We start from the raw sequence: 20,740 nt of genomic DNA, 5'->3' as shown, positions 1-20,740 counted from the left end.
ACTTTTTGTATTTAGTAGAATATACATCCGGGTTTTCGAATTTCGGTTTTCCAAAATAAAAGTGAGAATTTACGATCCTCCTCATAGCTGTACTTGCAGCAGTACCTCATCTCCTGCGTTCCCAATTTCGCAGAAGTTGTCCTACGAAAATTGCAGAAGTAGCACTCCTGGACGAAAGGATATTGTGACGATATTCCTTCGTCATAGCCTGGGGTTAGAGACCCGGTCCGGCACACTCTTTTTATCTGCCAGTAAGTTTGACATCGGCGCACACCCACTGCAGAGTGAACACTCAATCTATTTCATAATCTACTGGCACCATAAAAATGTTATGAGGGTTTTTAAAAGAACTCTTTCGGTGCTATCCAGAACTGTCAGCAAAAGGGTTGTGCCAATTTATTATAATGTAGACCAAGTGGGTCTCTCGAAAATCCTATTATCTCATTAACTGTTATCCCCACAAAAAATGTTATTACAGTTTTCGGTAGAACTCTTAGGGTCCTATTAAGAAATGCCATCAGACCTTTTGTACGAATTTATTACTTTTACATGACAAAAGTGAGTCCCACATTAATTATCTCATATAATGTCATCGTCACAAATAATGTTATAATAGTATTTGGTGAAACTCTGTGGATGATATTTAGAACTGTCATCAGAACTATTCTACGAATTTTGGTATCGTAGAGAAAGTGAGTATCAGATTAAAACAATTATTATATAAACTATTATCGCCACAAAAATGTTCTTATCATTTTCAATACAACTCTTTGGGTGCTATCCAGAACTGCCAACAGAACTGTTATACAAATTTATTTTTTCCAAACTGACAAATAACTTTTTACCATACCAAAATTTTGCCGAGTTATTGTTTTCCTCCCGAAATTCTGCAGAACTATTCGTGTTTTGAGCAGGGAAATCTAGAACTATTGCATATATATCAAGAACTATGAAAAAAATGTATATTTCTCGTAAAAGGGGTTCAAACTTCGCGGCAAATGCTCATAAGCATTCCTTATTAAATGCAGTTACTATGTAAACATATACCTGCACAGAATATGTTACTAGTATTTTCGATAGAACTCTTACAATGCTATCCAGAGCTGTCATCAGAACATACGAATAGACATAATTTTTTGTAGAGTAAGTGAGCCCCACAATTAATCAATTACCTTACAAACTATTATAACCACAAAAAATGTTATTATGATTATCGATAGAAGTCTTGGGGTGTTAACCAGAACTGTTCATCAAAACTGTTGAACGAATTTACTTTTTCCTGTGGAGACAGTGGGTCTAACATCAAAGCAGTTACCATATAAACTACCATCGCCACAAAAAGATATTATTAGGATTTTCGATAGAGCTCTTGGTGTTCCATTCAAAACTGTTGTACGAATTTACTTTTGCGAAAATTGACAAAGAATGTATTCGATACGAAAATTTTTTCGAGTATTGTTGTTTTCTTCGCTAAATTCTGCAGAACTATTCAAATTTTGTACAAATAACTCTAGAACTATGGCATTTCTATCAAGAACTCTGAAAAAATATATATTTCTGAAGAAAAGGGTGCCAACTTCACAGTAAGTGAAGATGTTCCCTCCTTAAATTGCAATTATCTCGTAAACTATTAGCTGCACAAAAAATTGTAATTAGGATATTCAATAGAACTATTGGGGTTCTGTTCAGAACTGCCCTCAGAACTGCTGTACGAATTAACTTTTTGCGAAAATTAATAACGAATGTTTGTTATACGAAATTTTTTTCGAGTATTGTTGTTTTCTTCGTTAAATTCTGCAGAACTATTCAAATTTTGTACAAAGAACTGTACAACTGTGCCATATCTATCAAGAACTCAGAAAAAAATATACATTTCGGAAAAAAAGGGTGCCAACTTCACAGTAAGTGAAAAGATTTTCTCATTAAAATGCAATTATCTCGTAAAATATTAGCTGCAGTAAAAAATGTTACTTGGATTTTCGAAAGAACTCTTGGAGTTCTGTTCAGAACTGTGCTCAGAACTCTTGTACTTATTTACATTTTGCGGAAATTGCCTAAGTGTGTTTTAGATACGAAAATTGTTCGAGTATTGTTGTTTTCTTCGCTAAATTCTGCAGAACTATTGAAATTTTGTACAGAGAACTCTAGAACTATGACTTATATATCAAGAACTCTGAAAAAAATATATATTTCTGAAAAAAAGGGTGCCAGCTTCACAGTAGGAGCTCTTATGGAATTCTTAATTAAGTTGCAATTACCTCTTAAACTATTACCTGCACAAAAAAATTCTACTAGGATTTTCGATAGAACTCTTCACGTGGTGTCGAGAACTGTCATAAGAACTGTTGTACGAATATATTTATATTTTCTGTAGAGAAAGTGTGTCCCACATTCAATCAATTTATCTCATAAACTATTATAGCCATAGAAAAATGTTGTTGGGATTTTCGATAGAGCTCTTGGGGTTCTGTTCAGAACTGTCCTCAGAACTGTTGTACAAGTATGATTTTTTCGAAAATTGACAAAAAATGTTTTCGATACGAAAATTTTTTCGAATATCGTTGTTTTCTTCGCTAAATCATGCAGAACTATTGAAATTTTGTACAAAGAACTCTAGAACTATGCCATATCTATCAAGAACTCTGAAAAAATATATATATTTCTGAAAAAAACGGTGCCAACTTCACAGTAAGTGAAAAGATTTTCTCATTAAAATGCAATTATCTCGTAAACTATTAGCTGCACAAAAAAATGTTACTTGGATTTTCGAAAGAACTCTTGGAGCTCTGTTCAGAACTGTGCTCAGAACTCTTGTATTTATTTACATTTTGCAGAAATTGACAAAGAATGTTTTCGATCCGATTATTTTTTCGAGTATTGTTGTTTTCGTCGCTAAATTCTGCAGAACTATTGAAATTTTGTACAAATAACTCTAGAACTATGCTACATCTATCAAGAACTGTGAAAAAAATGTATATTTCTTGAAAAAGGGGTGCTAACTTCACACGACTCCAGTCTTCCTTCCGCGTCTCCTAACAGGCTGGAACTATCGGCGTTCCTTGCTGGTGACTTTGCCTCCCATGCTGGAAGAAGTTCCATTGGTGATTCGAAGGGTTACGTGACTGCTACATGATGGTGCTCCAGCTCATTTCGCCGTTAATGTCTGGATGCACCTCAATCGTGTCATCCCTGGTCGATGGATCGGACGCAGGTGTTGCATGGGCTGCTCGTTCATCGGATCTCAACCCGTGCGATTTCTGGTTATGGGGCCATCTCAGGAGTATTGTGTATGCAGAGCCCATTCCAGATGTGGAGACAGTGGAGCAGCGTATTTATGCTGCATTTGACGTTGTTCGGATGCAGCCTGGTCAGTGTGAATGCGGGAGACAGAACATGCTGCGGCGCCTATATGCATACCGTTGAGGCACGTGGAAACCATTTTCAACACGTAACTGTGGCTACACGGTACAGCGTACATTAGACCGTAGTCACTGTAACAACAGACCATGGGAACTATGTATTTCTGGACATTGCACCTTTTTTGCTCAGTATCATTTGTACATGGTGGAAAAAGTGACCATGTATACATCATAGCTATCTGTCTATTAAATTATCGAATGACCCTAGTAGAAAGTCACGTGACTGAAGAAGCGAATGAATCGTGTACAGCTGGTGTAGACGTAGTGAGGTGGTGCGCGGCTGTACTCGCCTGGAATCGGAGGTCCCCCAGCGGCGGCTCGGCGTAGGGGATTCCCCGGAAGCTGTAGTAGCGGGTGCCCGCCATGGTGTCCCGCACGGCTCCGCGCAGGGTCCCGGACTCCGTCTGCACCGTGACGTAGCCCTTCTCCACCTGCGAACACCACACAACCACAAACACTCAGTGGGCAGCACAGAAAGCACAGCACAGGATCTCTCGTCTTCCTCTCTGGGCTAGTTTTATGCTCTTGAGCACCTTTGTCCTACATGGACGTAGAATGAAATATCAACACTAAATGCCTTAAGGTCCCAAGTTTGAAAATTATTCTATATCTAGTAAATGTGACGGTCATCAGTACTGGATAAAAGACTAGGGTATAGGGTAACGTTCCACCGACGCCTACGTCTTTATAGGTGGATTACAACTTCGGACAGTGGATCGATGAGGAATGAAATCGACCATAACCTTTTCAAGGGAACCATCTCGGAATTCCCCTTGACCCTATAAGTACCAGTGATATCTGCCTGAAGCCACCATTTTATTAACTTGAAGTAATAATGCCTTTAGGATGAAACCACCGATTCTGTTGCAAGACAGAGACTTCTAGCAGTATACTAACGTACTTCTACGAAGGCAGGGATTTGTAGCAGTTACTTAACAGCGTTCATATCAACAGTCTGAGCGGAGATTGAGCTACGTGATTGTAGTATATTGTGACATGTGGTTTTCTTTATAGTCGCCGTATTGAGGATATCACTAGCAGTGGAACTAAGCATATCTGAAGTTATTGTAACATAAATCTGAGTTTGTACAACTGCTTTTATGAGCGGTTTTTAAATGAAACTGCTAGGGCAGTATGTAGTTTAATATAAAATTTATTAAATTTTACGCCCATTTTGCTTCTTATTCAGGATGACAATTTGCCTTAGGCATTATGATTTCATGGAAGTTTCGTGATTTTTTTCGGGGGGGGGGGGGAGGGTTGCGTCTAGGAAAAATGTTAACTTGCTTTCAAATATATTACATAAAATCATGTGTGGTTGAAAACTGTTTGTCCTAATGGTTCCAAAGTGAAGCAACTTCTTTAAGACAATTGATTGTTTACTTTTTGCCAATTACTTTTCATTCATTGCTTACTGTGATAATAAAGGTTAATTTATGAAAATTTTAAAATTATATTCCAAAGTGAAACCAACTCCCCAAAACAGTTGGGTGCTTCTGTTTTCGAATTTCTTCGCGTATTCGCTGTTTACTATGATAACAAAGGCTACTTTTGTGAAAAATTTTAAAATTATGTATTTTTAGGGTTCCATACTTCAATCGGTAAATACGGATAATTTTGTCTGTCTGTTCAAAGTCCTTTTTCCCGGGAATGGGTAGACGTATCTTTTTGAAATTTTTGTCATGTATTACGATCTACGGTCCCCTGCCGACGTAAAAAAAGTGAAGCTTTTAAGCCAATGCAATCAAAAATACGGCATTTTATGTCACATATTTTTATACTTGTGAAGTCACTCACCAAAACCTTCCCGATGACTTAGAATCATGCAATTTGGCAAGAAGAAAGGTTTGACAGTACAAATAAAGGGAAAAATCTGAATTTGCTAATTTGTAATTACAGAAAACAAAAATTGTTTCTTTTGTTTTTTGTTACCCGACTTCCAATATGAAATTAAAACATTCTCGAAAGTATTTCAATCCCTGGTATCGATACCTTGCCAGTATCACTATCGATAACGGGCACAAATCGGCAGCATCCTCGACTCACGATACGGATGAACATATATACATAATTAAATTTGTATGGAATCCTCAGTGGGTGAGTGCAACTCGCACCTGAGCAATTATATTGTTGGGAAGCAAAGCGTTAGGCTAGGCGCAAACTGAGAAGCGTATAGCACGTGTGACGTGACACGACACTACAGCGCGACACGCACGTGCCGCACGGGTCGCGCGGATGCAGCGCATATTGCGACGCGTACACCATACTTCGCACGCGCCGACTGGCTACGTTCTGCGCTGACTGAACCGAAGCGCGCGCAACCTCGTATCTTTCTCAAACGATTTTACAGAAACTATTCTCTGCAAATATAAATTTTGCCTTACTTGTAGCGTTATATGTCAGCTTCGTGACGAAGTGCCGATCACCTCGCTAATGACCATTCTTACTGTGATGTACACATTTTAGTAAGACACTACGCAAAACTCAAAAAGTTTGCAACGAAAATTAGGGGTCGCTATGATTTTGCGTTTGGTGCGTATTACACCATATGTTGCTGCGTATGAAATTTAGCGAACATGCTGAATTTTTGTTTAGACTTAGGAGGAGATCTCTATCTGCCTCCGATCTCGAGAAAATGGATCCCATGTAGCGCGCTCACTTCCGATCTCACGCCCGCGAGAATGAAATACTTGCAACATCTCTCGTATCTCCTAAAACGCTCGAGACATTGAAACGAGCCGGCCGCGGTGGTCTCGCGGTTCTAGGCGCGCAGTCCGGAACTGTGCGACTGCTACGGTCGCAGGTTCGAATCCTGCCTCGGGCATGGATGTGTGTGATGTCCTTAGGTTAGGTAGGTTTAAGTAGTTCTAAGTTCTAGGGGACTGATAACCACAGCAGTTGAGTCCCATAGTGGTCAGAGCCATTTGAACCATTGAAACGAAAGTTTGGCGAATGATAGCACACAAGGAGGAGAGTGTTTTGCCAATTATTAAACACACGGAATTTTCTTATCTATGGCGATATATCACTACTTACACTTCTTTTTTTATTTATTTCACTCCAGTGACTGTAATTTTTTAAGAGTTATCGACAGCTAGCGAAACAAGAGCTTCCTAGTATGAAAATAAACATGAAATTTCTTCTTTTATGTTACTGCAAACCGATACTATTAAGTTTTTCGTAAGCTATTGAGCTCTGTAATTGCCAATTACTTGTTTAATGAGGCCCTACGTTTCGGAATTCTGTCTCAATAGCTGCTGTGAGATGAGTTTGGCAAATTACATTGTGACAAAGGAAGTACAATTAAACCAGTCACCAAGAGAAATGTGGCCTTCACTCATAAATGGTGATGCTTCATCGAATGAGAAACGGTTAACAACTCACAAAAAACAGATTGGCAATTCTGTTGGAATTTTGGTGGAATCCCCGTAACCCATCGTATTTTTAACACTGAGCGCCTGGAATGGAAATTTACCAAAGGATTTCATTTCTTCTCTTGATCTGAGCAGTATTAAAATAATGACGAGCGGCGGAATGATAGGCACATGCCAGATACTGTTTACTCACCTAGGGCTTGCCAAACTGACAATGCGTGATCGCGAATAAAATAGTTGTTATTGAGAAAAATAAACAATTGATCTGTCGCACAACACAATGGTCAGTGTATTGTCAGCAGCGAAGTATAATGCGCGCGACAGGAATGCACAAGCTAGCCATGTGTGCCTTGTGAGATGGAGTTCGAAAAACAGTCATGAAAGTAGATCTGCCTTTGTCAGCAGCACATTTCAACAAATTAAATATATCTAATCGTAACACTCTTTTAGGATATTCCTACTTTGGTAATAATACCGACCATTTTCTTAATTTGTGTAGCCTGTTCTTGTAAAATTAGTTTATTAATGCTGATAATGTCCATGCAATAACTGAAATGCTTTTTCTCATCAAGGCGAACCAATTAAAACATTGTTATTTGTGACTGCATTTCGACTGTTTCTAGCTTGCAGTGGAAATATGTTGTTCACATGCATGCAGTACAGTGTGTCGTATTACATTATTACATCCATATCAGAGTAATCACAGTGAAACTTCTGTACTTCAGATCTTGGACGCTTTTTACCACAAGCACAAAGGGATCACACCTGTGGAGATTATCCCTTTCTAAATTTTTGTAACAGATCGTACAGATACGCTACCTTACTAGGCAGCGAGAATATAACCTTGCTTTACTTTCCTGGCTTGATTCTTAATCACATGATTTTATAATATTCCTTCCTTCCTTATTCACTACCCTCTGTCCCTTCTTGCGATCTGAAAACATCGCGGAGGCATATGGTGCAATTCCAGCGGCCAATGGCTCATCAGTTACTGAAGTATACATTTTTCTTGACAGAAGAAAAACAAAACAAAACTATGCAGATATAAATAACAGAAAAGTATAACGTGCTAACGAAGAAAGCTAGAGCGTTTAAATGGCGAAAAACGAAACACTACCCAAAGGCAATAAAATTCAGTACACAGTAAGGCAAAATTTATCGTATTGGTAATACTACCACTGCTGATATGCGCCGTTCCGATGTGATCATATAGCCGGGCTACTTTTCCACTCCCCGCCTCAAATTTCCCACGGTGGTAGCGAGGCAAGCGCGACGCGCGGCGCGAGAAACTGTGCCTCAACCACAACGCCGCGCGATCTGGCGCAGGCGCGTGTCGCGTCCCAGTCGCGTCGCGTCGCAATTTGCGCGGTCCCATTTGAACCTGTGATGTTACAAAAACGCGCGGTGCGCTGCGTCACGCTACACGCGCTATACGCGTCTCAATTTGCGCCCAGCCTTAAGAGATACATGGAAACCACGTAAAACCCATACGTGCACGGCCGATTAGGGTTTAGAGCCGCCGGTCCCCCGTTTCCAAGACCACTTACTCATCATTGCGCTGCCATCTAACGCCTAGTCAGTCTTGGACTGAAGCAATGAATAGCGAGCCATAGTCTGGCTAACTGGTCGAGCGCGCTAACGCGCTTCTTACTGGACTCGGGTAGGCGCGCCAGCCCCGGATCGAAACCGCCCGGCGGATTAACGACGAGGGCCGGTGTGCCGGCCAGCCTGGATGTGGTTTTTAGGCGGTTTTCCACGTCCCCTAAGTGAATACTGGACTGCTCCCCACGTTCCGCCTCAGTTACACTCGTCGCAGACATTTCAAACACGTCCGCACTATTTCACGATTTACACTCGGCGCAGACAGTTGGGGTACGGGATGGCGGCAGGAAGGGCATCCGGCCATCCCTAAAGCTAACACTGCCAAATCCGTTGTACCCACGCCGACCCTGCGATCGCTGCGGGACTATGGCGTAAGCGAAAGAGAGAAAGGTTAACTGGTATACATTGCTAAATTTAAATTTGACCATAAAGATTGCTAAAAGGTTCTATTTGATTCGATTCCTTCTGTAGATGAGATCCTGAAAAATACGCAACGTATGAGAAAAACAAAAATTTATGATACATACGTATTTACAAAAGGACTGACATGATACTGTTCCTTCCAAAGATCCTAAGCGAGATGAAGCGAACCAAGAGCGTTGTACATATTGTTTGAATTTACTCATTATCTTCTTGAAGAATGTAGTAAGGACAAACGTCTTCTTCTTGATGACAGATATTACTAAAGTGTGCTATGCGTCATACCTTGCATCACAATTCGGGAGGACGGCAGTTCAGATCCCGTCGTGCTATCCAGATTTAGGTTCTCCATGACCTCCCTAAATCACTCCAGGTAAACGCCGAAATGATTGCTTTCCCCATCCTTAACAAAACAATCCGGGCCTGTGCTCCGTCTCTAATAACCTTGCTGTCGGCGGGACGTTACACTCTAAGCTTCCTTCTTGCGTCATAGCCATAGTTTCTCGCTGAGGAGTCATTCTTTAGTTTACGCCGTACTTTTGCGTTAAACTCATAGTTAACATCTAGGATCTGGTGCCATTTATCTGTTTTGTAATTCCTTATCGATTCGTTTTACCATCTCATTGGTATGTGATCACGTCGGTGCACAGACCTAAAAAATTTTCGTGAAATTTCTTGTGTTTTAAGGACGTTCGTTCAGTATCGACAGAATTATGTAAGAGCTTAACGTATGATGTGAAAAAATCACCTTATTTTGATGTCTAGGTAAAATTTCTGTTACAGTAAAAATAAAAAAAAAATATCCTACTAGGTTACATGAGGATTTGGCACAATAGCTGTACGTCATTTGGCCGGCCGGGGTGGACGAGCGGTTCTACGCGCTACAGTCTGGAACCGCAGGACCGCTACGGTTGCAGGTTCGAATCCTGCCTCGGGCATGGATGTGTGTGATGTCCTTAGATTAGTTAGGTCTAAGTAGTTCTAAGTTCTAGGGGACTGATGACCTTACAAGGGAACCTCCCCATCGCACCCCCTTCAGATTTAGTTATAAGTTGGCACAGTGGATAGGCCTTGAGAAACTGAACACAGATCAATCGAGAAAACAGGAAGTTGTGTGGAACTATGAAAAAAATAAGCAAAATATACAAACTGAGTAGTCTATGTGCAAGATAGGCAACATCAAGGATAACGTGGGCTCAGTGGCGCTGTGGTCCTGTGGTTAGCGTGAGCAGCTGCGGAGCGAAAGGTCCTTGGTTCAAGTCTCCCCCCGAGTAAAAATTTTTACTTTCTTTATTTTCGCAAAGTTATGATCTGTCCGTTCGTTCATTGACGTCTCTGTTCACTGTAATAAGTTTAGTGTCCGTGTTTTGCGACCGCACCGCAAAACCGTGCGATTAGTAGACGAAAGGACGTACCTCTCCAATGGGAACCGAAAACATTTTGATCGCAAGGTCATAGGTCAACCGATTCCTCCACAGGTCCGCAGCTCGTGGTCGTGCGGTAGCGTTCTCGCTTCCCGCGACCGGGTTCCCGGGTTCGGTTCCCGGCGGGGTCAGGGATTTTCTCTGCCTCGTGATGACTGGATGTTGTGTGATGTCCTTAGGTTAGTTAGGTTTAAGTAGTTCTAAGTTCTAGGGGACTGATGACCATACATGTTAAGTCCCATAGTGCTCAGAGCCATTTGAACCATTTGAACCTACACAGGAAAACACGTCTGGTATACTCTATACGACACTGCTGACGGCATGTGCGTCGCATGACAGGAATATGTAGTCGACCTACCTAACTTGTACACTTGGCGAATGGGTAAAATGATTCTTCTACCTTGCCTGATTTAGGTTTTCTTGTGGATGTCATAATCACTCCCAAAACAGTGATGAAAACATAAGAGTTTGTCACATAAACTGCAACAAATGAATGCAACAGTTTCACAGTCGCACAATTTTCCCTGTGCTCTGTCAAAACATATGTTTTTAACGTTTTCAAATTTTTCCGTGTGTAGACTGTCAAATCCTGCATATGTTCAAGCAAATCTGAACATGTCCTGGAATTTTGGAGACCGAAGTTGATTATGTGTGAGTACCTCAACTTTGATAATTGTCTGAAAATAAAAAAAGTCAACTTTTCACTCGACGGAAGACTTGAACCAAGGACCTTTCGTTCCGCAGCTGCTCACGCTAACCACGGGACCACGGCGCTACTGAGCGCACACCGTCCTTGATGTTGCCTATCTTGCGCATGGACTATTCAGTTTGTATATTTTGCTTATTTTTTTCATAGTTCCACACAACTTCGTCCTGTTTCTCGATTGATCTGTGTTCAGTTTTTCAAGGCCTATCCAGTGTTGCCAACTTATAACTAAATCTGAGGAGGGTGCGATGGGGAGGTTCCCTTGTTAGAAGTTAAGTCCCATAGAGCTCAGAGCAATTTTTTTTTGTACGTCATTTTATTATAACTTCCAGTACGAGACATGCTTCGCCCTGTCAACATATTGCCTAATGTATATTTAGATAAAGCACACTCTTAAAAAAAAAAAAAAAAAAAAAAATCACGAAAGTATTATCCGAATTGTATGGAAACCAGTAGATGACTGCAGGTTCAGGAAAATTGGATGGTTTTTTTTTTCAAGAGGAAAAGCTCCAAAAATTGATCACCGCAATAAAGTGTTGGTCCACGTCTGGCCCTTAGCCCTTAGGCAAGCAGCTGTTTGGCTTGCCATTGATTGATAGACTTTTTGCATGTCCTCCTGAGAGATGTCATGCCAAATTCTGTCCAACTGGGGAGTTAGATCGTCAAAATCCCGAGCTGTTTGGGTGACCCTGCGATAATGCTCAAAACCTTCTCAGTTGGTGTCAGGTCCAGCGACCTTGCTCGCCGAGGCAAGCACGATGAGAAGCAGTAGACACTCTCACCGTGTGTGGGCAGGCATTACCTGGATAAAAATTAATCCCAGGATGGCTTTCCATGAAGGGCTACAAAACGGAACGTAGACTATCGTCGACGTACCGCTGTGCTGTAAGGGTAGTGCGAATGACAACCAGTGGGGTTCTGCTATGAAAGAAATAGCACCCCAGACCATTGGCCCTAGTTGTCGGGCCGTATGACGGGCGACAGTCAGGTTGGTATCCCACCACTATGTGGCGCGTCTCCAGACACATCTTCAGCCTTGAATCTCATTGGCTGGAGTAGAATTATCTTTAGTGATGAGTCCCTCTTCGAATTGAGGCTCGGTAACCAGTGAAGACGGGTCTGGCGTTGGTGGGATACCAACCTGACTGCCGATTGCCACACGGCCCGACATCCAGGAGTGATGATCTGGGGTACCATTTCTTTTCATAGCAGGATCCCGTTTGGTTGTCATCCATGGTACCCTTCCCAGAACAGCGGTACGTCGACGACGTTCTACTCTCCGTTTTGTTGCCGTTCAGGACAAGCCATCCTAGGCTTCAGCAAGATAATGCCCGCCCACACAGGTTAGTGTTTCTACTGCTTGTTTTTGTGCTTTCCAAAACCTATCTTTGCCAGCAAGGTCGCCGGATTTCTCCCCAATTCAGAACGTTTGGAGCATTGTGGGCAGGGCCCTCCAGCTAATTCGGGATATGACAGAATTTGGCTTGATATCTACATCTTCAGCTACATCTACGTGAGTACTCTGCTATTCACAATAAACTGCCTGGCAGAGGGTTCAATGAACCACTTTCAAGCTGTCTCTCTCTACCGTTCCACTCTCGAACTGCACGCGGGAAAAACGAGCACTTAATTTTTTCTGTGCAAGCCCTGATTTCTCTTATTTTATCGTGATGATCATTTCTCCCTATGTGGCTGGGTGCCAACAGAATGTTTTCGCAATCGGAGGAGAAAACTGGTGACTGAAATTTCATGAGAAGATCCCATCGCAACGAAAAACGCCTTTGTTTTAATGATTGCCACTCCAATTCACGTATCATGTCTGTGACACTATCTCCCCTATTTCGCGATAATACAAAACGAGCTGCCCTTCTTTTTACTTTTTGGATGTCATCCGTCAGTCCCATCTGATGCGGACCCCGCACCGCACAACAGAACAGGGCGATAAGCGTGGTGTAAGCAGTCTCTTTAGTAGACCTGTTGCACCTTCTAAGTGTTCTGCCAATGAATCGCAGTCTTTGGTTTGCTCTACCCACAATATTATCTATGTGATCGTTCCAATTTAGGTTATTTGTAATTGTAATCCCTAAGTATTTAGCTGAATTTACCGCCTTCAGATTTGTGTGACTCATCGCGTAATTGAAATTTAGCCGATTTCTTTTAGTACTCGTGTGAATAACTTCGCACTTTTCTTTATTAGGGGGTCAATTGCCACTTTTCGCACCCTACAGATATCTTATCTAAATCATTTTGCAAGTCGTTTTCATCATCTGATGACTTTACAAGACGGTAAATGACAGCATCATCTGCAAACAATCTAAGACGGCTACTAAGATTGTCTCCTATGTCGTTAATATAGATCAGGAACAATAGAGGGCCTATAACTCTTCCTCGGGGAACGCCGGATATTACTTCTGTTTTACTCGATGACTTTCCATCTATTACTTTGAACTGTGGCCTTCCTGACAGGAAATCACGAATCCAGTCGCACAACTGAGGCGATACTCCGGAGGCACGCAGTTTGGTTAGAAGACTCTTGTGAGGAACGGTGTCGAAAACATTCTGGAAATCTAAAAATATGGAATCAATTTGACATTCCCTGTCGATAGCACTCATTACTTCGTGAGTATAAAGAGCTAGTTGTGTTTCACAACAACGATATTTTCTGAATCCGTGCTGACTATGCCTCAATAAATCGTTTTCTTCGAGGTCATAATGTTCGAATACAGTATATGTTCCAAAACCATGCTGCAAATCGACGTTAGTGATATAGGTCTGTAATTCAGCGGATTACTCCAAATTCCCTTTTTGGGTATTTGTGTGACTTGAGCAATTTTCCAGTCTTTAGGTACGCACCTTTCTGTGAGCGAGTGGTTGTATATAATTGCTAAATACGGAGTTATTTTATCAGCATACCTTGAGAGGAACCTGACCGCTAAACAGTGTGGACCGGAGGCCTTGCCTTTATTAAGTGATTTAAGCTGCTTTGTTACACCGAGGATATCTGCTTCTATGTTTCTCATCTTGGCAGTTGTTCTTGATTGGATATCCCGCAGGAGGACATGCAATAACTCTATCAATCAATGCCGAGTCGAATAACTGCTTGCCTAAGAGCCAGAACCAGACCAACGCGTTATTCACTTGATCAATTTCCAAAGCTTTTTCTCTAGACTAAATCTTCCAATTTTTCTGAAACTGTAATCATTTGCTTGTCTTTACATATACCGTTTTCCGGCTTAACCGGATAATTCCTTCGTGGTGCGTCGTTTTCCCTTTTTTGAAGATTGTTTAGCATTGATCCAGATGCAAATCCCGTAATTCATTTATTATTTACACCTGAGAACAGTCTCTTGTTAGTGCTGGAAGTTTTCATAAACTGACATGTCAGTATAGCTGTCGCTGTTGTTACCTTTACTCTCAACACTGTTCTGAGCAAGCCTCCCCATCTCTGCATAATATTGCAACTTCCATCTGTTTAAACCTTCTTATGTTCTCAAGTCTAGTCCACATAAAAATTTTATATCGTCCCTACACTTTTTTCCATTAGCAAACTGATGACTACTTGATGCTTCAGAACGATGTATCCTACTAACTGATCGGTTCTTTTAGTCAAGGTACGCCGCAAATTCCTTTTCGCCATAAATGGACTCAGTACCTGCTCATTAGATAATCTATCTACCCATCTAATCTTCAGCATACTTCTGTAGCGCAAGACTTCAAAAGCTTCTCATCTGAGCTGTTTATCGTCCACTTTTCGGTCCTGTAAAAGGCTACACTCCAGACAAAGTAGAAAGACCTTCCAAAGCCTTAAATTTTTATTACATGTAAACAAATTTCTCTTTTTGACAAATGTTTTTCTTGCTGTTGTCAAACCACATTTTGTAACCTGTCTACTTTGGGCATCATCAGTTTTTGCCTGCCGAAATAGGAAAGGCGTCTACTACTTATAGTGTGTCATTCACTAATTAGATTCCCTCATGTGACGATACGCTTATATAACCGATCTATATGGTTCCTATAATCTGTAATCGGTACAGAGAGAACCGAATTTCTTTGCTGGGCTGGGTGCAAGTCGGTGGGACGAGTACGTCACGCGCGTAACTGGTTTGTTCGTACGGACAGCTGTTTATAAGAGCAAGTACACGGCAGAAACAGTTAGAATACTGTCACACTCAGCATCACCTGATTTAATTCGACTACATTCCATTATACTTTCGTTGACGTTCAGCTTATAACCTCTTTTCAAGACACAGTCCATTCCGCTCAGCTGTTCTTCCTTTGCTGCCTCCGACAGAACTGTGATGTTATGAACAAACGTCAAAGGTTATATTTCTTTTTTCTGAACGTTAATTTCGTTTCAAAACTTTTCCTTGGTTTACTTCAGTGCTCACTCAGTGTACGTATTAAATAACCTCTCGAAGAATTTACAATCTGTTGCACTCCCTTCTTAAACACTGCCTCCCTTTCATACCTTTCAACTTATAACTGCAGTCTGGTTTCCATACAATTTGTAGATTACTTTTGGCTCTTTGTATTTTGTCTCTGCTGCCTTAAGTATAGAAAGAAAGTGTTCCAGTCAACTTTGTCAAAAGTTTTCTCTAAATCCGTTACATTAAATACTAATTTTCAATTTTTTTTGGAAACTGCAAATTAAGCCTCTTAAGGTAATTCAAGATTCCTCGTCACATTAACTGACGTCTTACGTACGGTGCAGTTATCTTGCTGACTTTAGCAGGCTATTTAGACGCCTAATGATAATAGCGCAGAACTCGCGCGGAAAAAATTCCATTAATACGTTTGTGAAAGTAGCAGTTATACCTCTTCAGACAGACCGTGAAGCTATAATTTGCGGCTAAGGAGCAGTTGTCATGAGAATAATCAAGTACTCAACCGCAAGATGTATTTCTCTTTAATGCCACTTTTCCGCTTCGTAATATGCATCTAAATAGAATTTTTCTCGGTATTTGTGGACTTCACTTTTCTGCTTACAGTGTGCGAAGTCTGGATTGAAAATAACCTGTCGTAAAAATACGGGTCATTGGCAGGGGGAGGGTTCGGATAGGAAGTACAAAAGCCCCACAATTCGAACAGTCGCTCTGTCAACTATAAGCCCATCCCAGACGGCGAAATCATTCCTAAAAGCCACCCACTCTGTCGACTGTAACCTATTCTTCTAATTCTTCCGTTTTAAAGCCTCACATAAATTAATTAGACACACTCCAAAATAATGAATTAGGTATTCAGTGGCAACTAATAAACAGGACCTCCAATTAATCCGGTTTCTTCTTTTATACTCACTGGTAAAACGTTTGACTAACAATGATAATACCAAAGTAAAACCTTGGCACGTCTGATAAAAGTGTCTTAGGTATGATTCTGATAATCGCGTAAATGAAACATAGTCGTGAAGTTGTACCGCGATTGTCGTGACGTTAGTATGAAAGGCAGCTAGTTTTAAAGCAGGGAATATGTTTCATATGTGCGCAGAGTTGAAAGCAAACTGTTCATTTCAGTCTGAATTCGGCAACGATTCGATCTCACCATAGCACACTGGAAGTGGAGGCTGAAATGGCTGCAAAATCAGTCATTGGCAGCACACCAACGACTCTCGTCAATGGCTAAGTAAAATCAGTTAAAAATCTTTCATTGAGGGAATGGTCCAGTCCGACATGTCGAAACATGCCCTGAAATTTTTTTAGACAGGAAGAACACACCGACTGAAACACAATGTCGAAATTTTGGCTGCTAATATATACTGCAAGTACTTAAAAAAATGCCAAATTCGTAGCTCGCCAATTGGCTGGAGAAATGTACACCCCTACCATAGTTGTAGCAGACAGCGCATGCGCAAAACAGCAAACGCATGTCCTTACTTGTCTGCAGATCGGTAAAAAGACAACACTGCGCAACGCGATCGTAATTTGTTAAGTGAATTCCAGTTTTCGTTGATAGTTTCTCTGTCACAATTATTCACATATCCTATTCACTAGAATTCGCAACTCATTTAATCTCCATTATAATTAGCAGTTCCCCTTACGGTATCGCTAAGTGTTGACAATGAGATGAAGGTGAATTTAAAATAATAATTTTCTGTCCGCAGCTCGTGGTCGTGCGGTAGCGTTCTCGCTTCCCACGCCCGGGTTTCCGGGTTCGATTCCCGGCGGGGTCAGGGATTTTCTCTGCCTCGTGATGACTGGGTGTTGTCTAATGTCCTTAGGTTAGTTAGGTTTAAGTAGTTCTAAGTTCTAGGGGGACTGATGACCGTAGATGTTAAGTCCCATAGTGCTCAGAGCCATTTGAACCATTTTTTTTAATAATTTTCTTCCTTGTTTTCTTCCGATATGCTTGCCAATAGCAATTGTCTTTGTGCAGGTTCCAGAGTTTCACAGTAATTTGGAATGCAGTAATACTTTCAATCTTGTTATATGAATAATGTGGTATGCCATCGATATCACCTATTTCTCCTGAAGACCTACATATGTGTTATTTTTAGTTAATTTCTTGGGAATTCATTTGAATGATGTAGACATTTCATTAGAAATTGTGTAAGCTTTAGAAGAAACAGGAAATAACTCTGACGATTCTGTGAATTGTTGTACAAACGATGACTGTTGAAATAATTAAAGCCCAGAATACAAATACAGTACATTCCAAGCGCAAAGAAAACATGTGTATTAATAGCTTTCAGTTACAAAGAAAAGGCTGTAAGTTTTTGGTTCATAATTGGAGAGAGAAACTGCCTGAAGTTAAGCAGTTTACAAGACAGTTTCGTTTCGTAAAATCATTGCTACGGCTAACAGCGGCTACATGTCGTGGTGGCGTGGAAGCAATGAGATCTCGGTAGTTCGCTGAAGGGAGTTGGCACTGCATCTGCACACACAACTCATCTAATTCTCGTAATTTCCGGGGAGGGGGCGATGAGCTGTGACGCCACGTCAGCCACGTCCCGGAAGTGTTCGATCGTGTTCGGATCTGCGAGTTTGGGGGCCAGCATATCAGTTGGAACTCATCACTATGTTCCTCGAACCATTCCGTCAAACACCTGACCTTATGACGGGGCGCTTTATCTTGTTGAAAAATGCCACTGCCGTCGAGAAACATGATCGTCATGAAGGGGTGACGTGGTCTGCAAACAGTGTACGATGCTCCTTTGTCGTCATGGTGCCTTGCACGAGCTCCACTGGACCCATGGATGCCAACGTGAATGTTCCCCAGAGTGTCATAGAGCCATCGTCATCTCGTTTCCGCCCCGCAGTACAGGTGTCAAGGAGCTGTCGCTCTGGAACACGACGGATTCGCGCCCTCCCATCGAGATGATGAAGAAGGTATCGAGATTCATCATGCCATACAACACACTGCCACTGCGCCAACGTCCGGTGTCGATACTGACGTGCCCATTTCAGTCGTAGTTGCCGATGTCGTGGTGTTAACATTGGCACACGCTTGGGCCATCGGCTGCAGAGGCCCATCGTTAGGAGTTTTCGGTGCACTGTGTGTTCAGAGACACTTGTACTCTGTCCAGTTAAAAGTCCGATGTTAGTTCCGCCACAGATGGCCGCCTGCCCTGTTTTACCAGTCTGCCCAGCCTACGACGTCCGACATCGGTAATGAGGGGTAGCCATCCAACCCCAAGACGTCTGGGCGTGGTTTCACCTCGGTTTTGCCACGTGCTGAAGACACTCACAGCACTTCTCGAACAACAGACTAGTCGTACAGTTTCTGAAATGCTCGTGCCGAGCCTCCGGGCCATCACAGTCTGCCATCGGTCAAGCTCAGATAGATCGCACGCCTTCCCCATTCTGCACATGGACAGCACGGTCACTGATACTACGAGGCGTGTTTTTTAAGGGGAGCCGGAGGTGGTCAAATCCAAAAAATTACGATTTCTTTTGCTACCGAAAATTAATTGGAACATTCCTCTTTAATGTAAACTTTGAATTATTGTTCTACTCGCCCTAGAAGTGGAGTTATTACCATTTTCCCCCACGCCTGCAGAGGCGGCCGCTGAATGCATCTATCACCCTCTCGTGACTTCCTGGCGAACTGCTTGGGATTTTCTCGGCCTGTTACGCATACAGCGCCGTATGTTACGCATACAGCGAGTGTGCAAGGGTTGGCTACATTGTTTTCTGTGACAAATGAAGCGCTAAGAGCGCGGAACATCGTCTCTTTGCTGTTTACCGTTTCGAATTAGTTTAGTGTTGAGCCTGTTGTTGGTAGTATTATACTTCTTGTGTAAAGCGTTGTTCTGGTTACGATGCCACGTTTTAGTAACCGTGTATATAAGAAGAGGAAGAATGTAGGGAAAAGAAAATTAACACTAATACCAAGTTACGATACTACAATTACTGAAACAGTGCGTTCTTCTGCTAAGCAACACATGGCCGGCCATAGCCCTGTGACATCTTCTAGCAAGAAGCTGATTGGTGGAAGTGACAGATTTCGTGAATATGTTAGTGACAGTGATGATATTAACGAAGTACTGAATATTGGATTATTATCTTCTGCGCTGAAAGAAAGTGTTCTGTGAAAAATGTGTTCAAGTGTAGGAGTGGGACTAGAAATAACAAAGCACTTTGGTTTAGCTTGTGAGATGAAGGTAATCTGTGCATGTTGCAAGTATCAAGTGACTTTCTACAATTCACATGCCAGTCTCTTTGGTGAAAATGGACGATCTAGAGTGTTTGATGTGAATGTTCGACTTGTGTATGGTCTTCGATCCATTGGAAAAGGATCTGCTGCTGGTAAACTGTTTTGTGGTATTATGAACTTGCCATCGCCTTCAACCAAATTTGGGTACTACTGTGAACTGGTAGGATCCTCTGTTGAAGATGTGGCTTTGAAAACCATGAAGGAAGCAGTGGAGGAATCTGTAGAAATGAACGGTGGTTCTAGGGATTTGTTAGTGGCATTAGATGGTTCCTGGCAAAAGAGGGGTCATAAATCCCTGAATGGGGTTGTAACTGCTACTTGTGGTGATAGTGCAAAAGTGATAGATGTTGCAATATTGTCAAAACATTGTAGGTGCAAAAATAAAATCAAAGGAGAGCACAGTGGAACCTGTGAGGCAAATTTTAGTGGATCAAGTCGAGCAATGGAAGTGGATGGAGTGAAACAAATTTTTGAACGTTCAGTTCCCAGATACAACGTTAGGTACAAATACTACCTTGGGGATGGTGACTCCAAAGGTTTCAAGACTATAGAGGAACTGAAACCATATGGAAATGAATTTGTAGTTGAAAAGTTGGAATGCATTGGGCATGCGCAAAAGTGTATGGGTGCACGGCTTCAAAGGTTCAAACAAACTTTAGGTTCAAGTAAGCTCAGTGATGGAAAGACAATAGGAGAGAGAGGCAGGCTTACTGATGAGGTGATTGAACGTCTACAGAGATACTATGGGTATGCTGTAAGGCAAAATACTAGTAATGTTAGTGACATGCGAAAAGCAGTGTGGGCATTGTTCCTTCATACTGCCTCTTCCAATGAATACCCTCAACACAGCCTGTGCCCAAAAGATTCCTGGTGCAAATATATCCTCTTCATAAAAACTTGCCGCCTGCTCCGATAACCAAGAGTTCACTGTCTTTTTCACGTCGTCGTCATCATTGTAACGGTTGCCACTGAGGTGTTGTGTGAGGTGGGGGAATACATGGTAATCGCTCGGCACAAGATGAGGACTGTAAATCGCGGGTCTGACCAGCAGTGTGAGGTCTCGCTTTGTCATGGAGAAGGACAATTCCCTTTGTCAGCATGCCGCATCTTTTGTTTTGAATCGCTCTGCGCAGCTTTTTCAGGGTT

The 20,740-nt window shown here is 41.8% G+C and overlaps 1 protein-coding gene across 2 annotated transcripts in view; it reads right to left on the bottom strand.

The window, feature by feature from the left end:
• The window catches only part of LOC126235872 (esterase FE4-like), a 343,826-nt gene that overhangs the window by 184,835 nt on the left and 138,251 nt on the right, over positions 1–20,740 (bottom strand). For both annotated transcript variants that reach the window (XR_007544824.1, XM_049944776.1), the window contains exon 2: positions 3,710–3,850. Coding sequence is in view for 1 of the 2 variants with exons in the window: in XM_049944776.1 (XP_049800733.1) it covers positions 3,710–3,850 (141 nt within the window). In the remaining variant the exon portion in view is untranslated. The remainder of the gene's footprint in view (positions 1–3,709; positions 3,851–20,740) is intronic.

This window comes from Schistocerca nitens, chromosome 2, assembly GCF_023898315.1.
Source record: "Schistocerca nitens isolate TAMUIC-IGC-003100 chromosome 2, iqSchNite1.1, whole genome shotgun sequence".
Classification (NCBI taxonomy): Eukaryota; Metazoa; Arthropoda; class Insecta; order Orthoptera; family Acrididae; genus Schistocerca; species Schistocerca nitens.
Note: the sequence above shows the minus strand (reverse complement) of the source record. Positions and strands in the feature narration are given on the sequence as shown.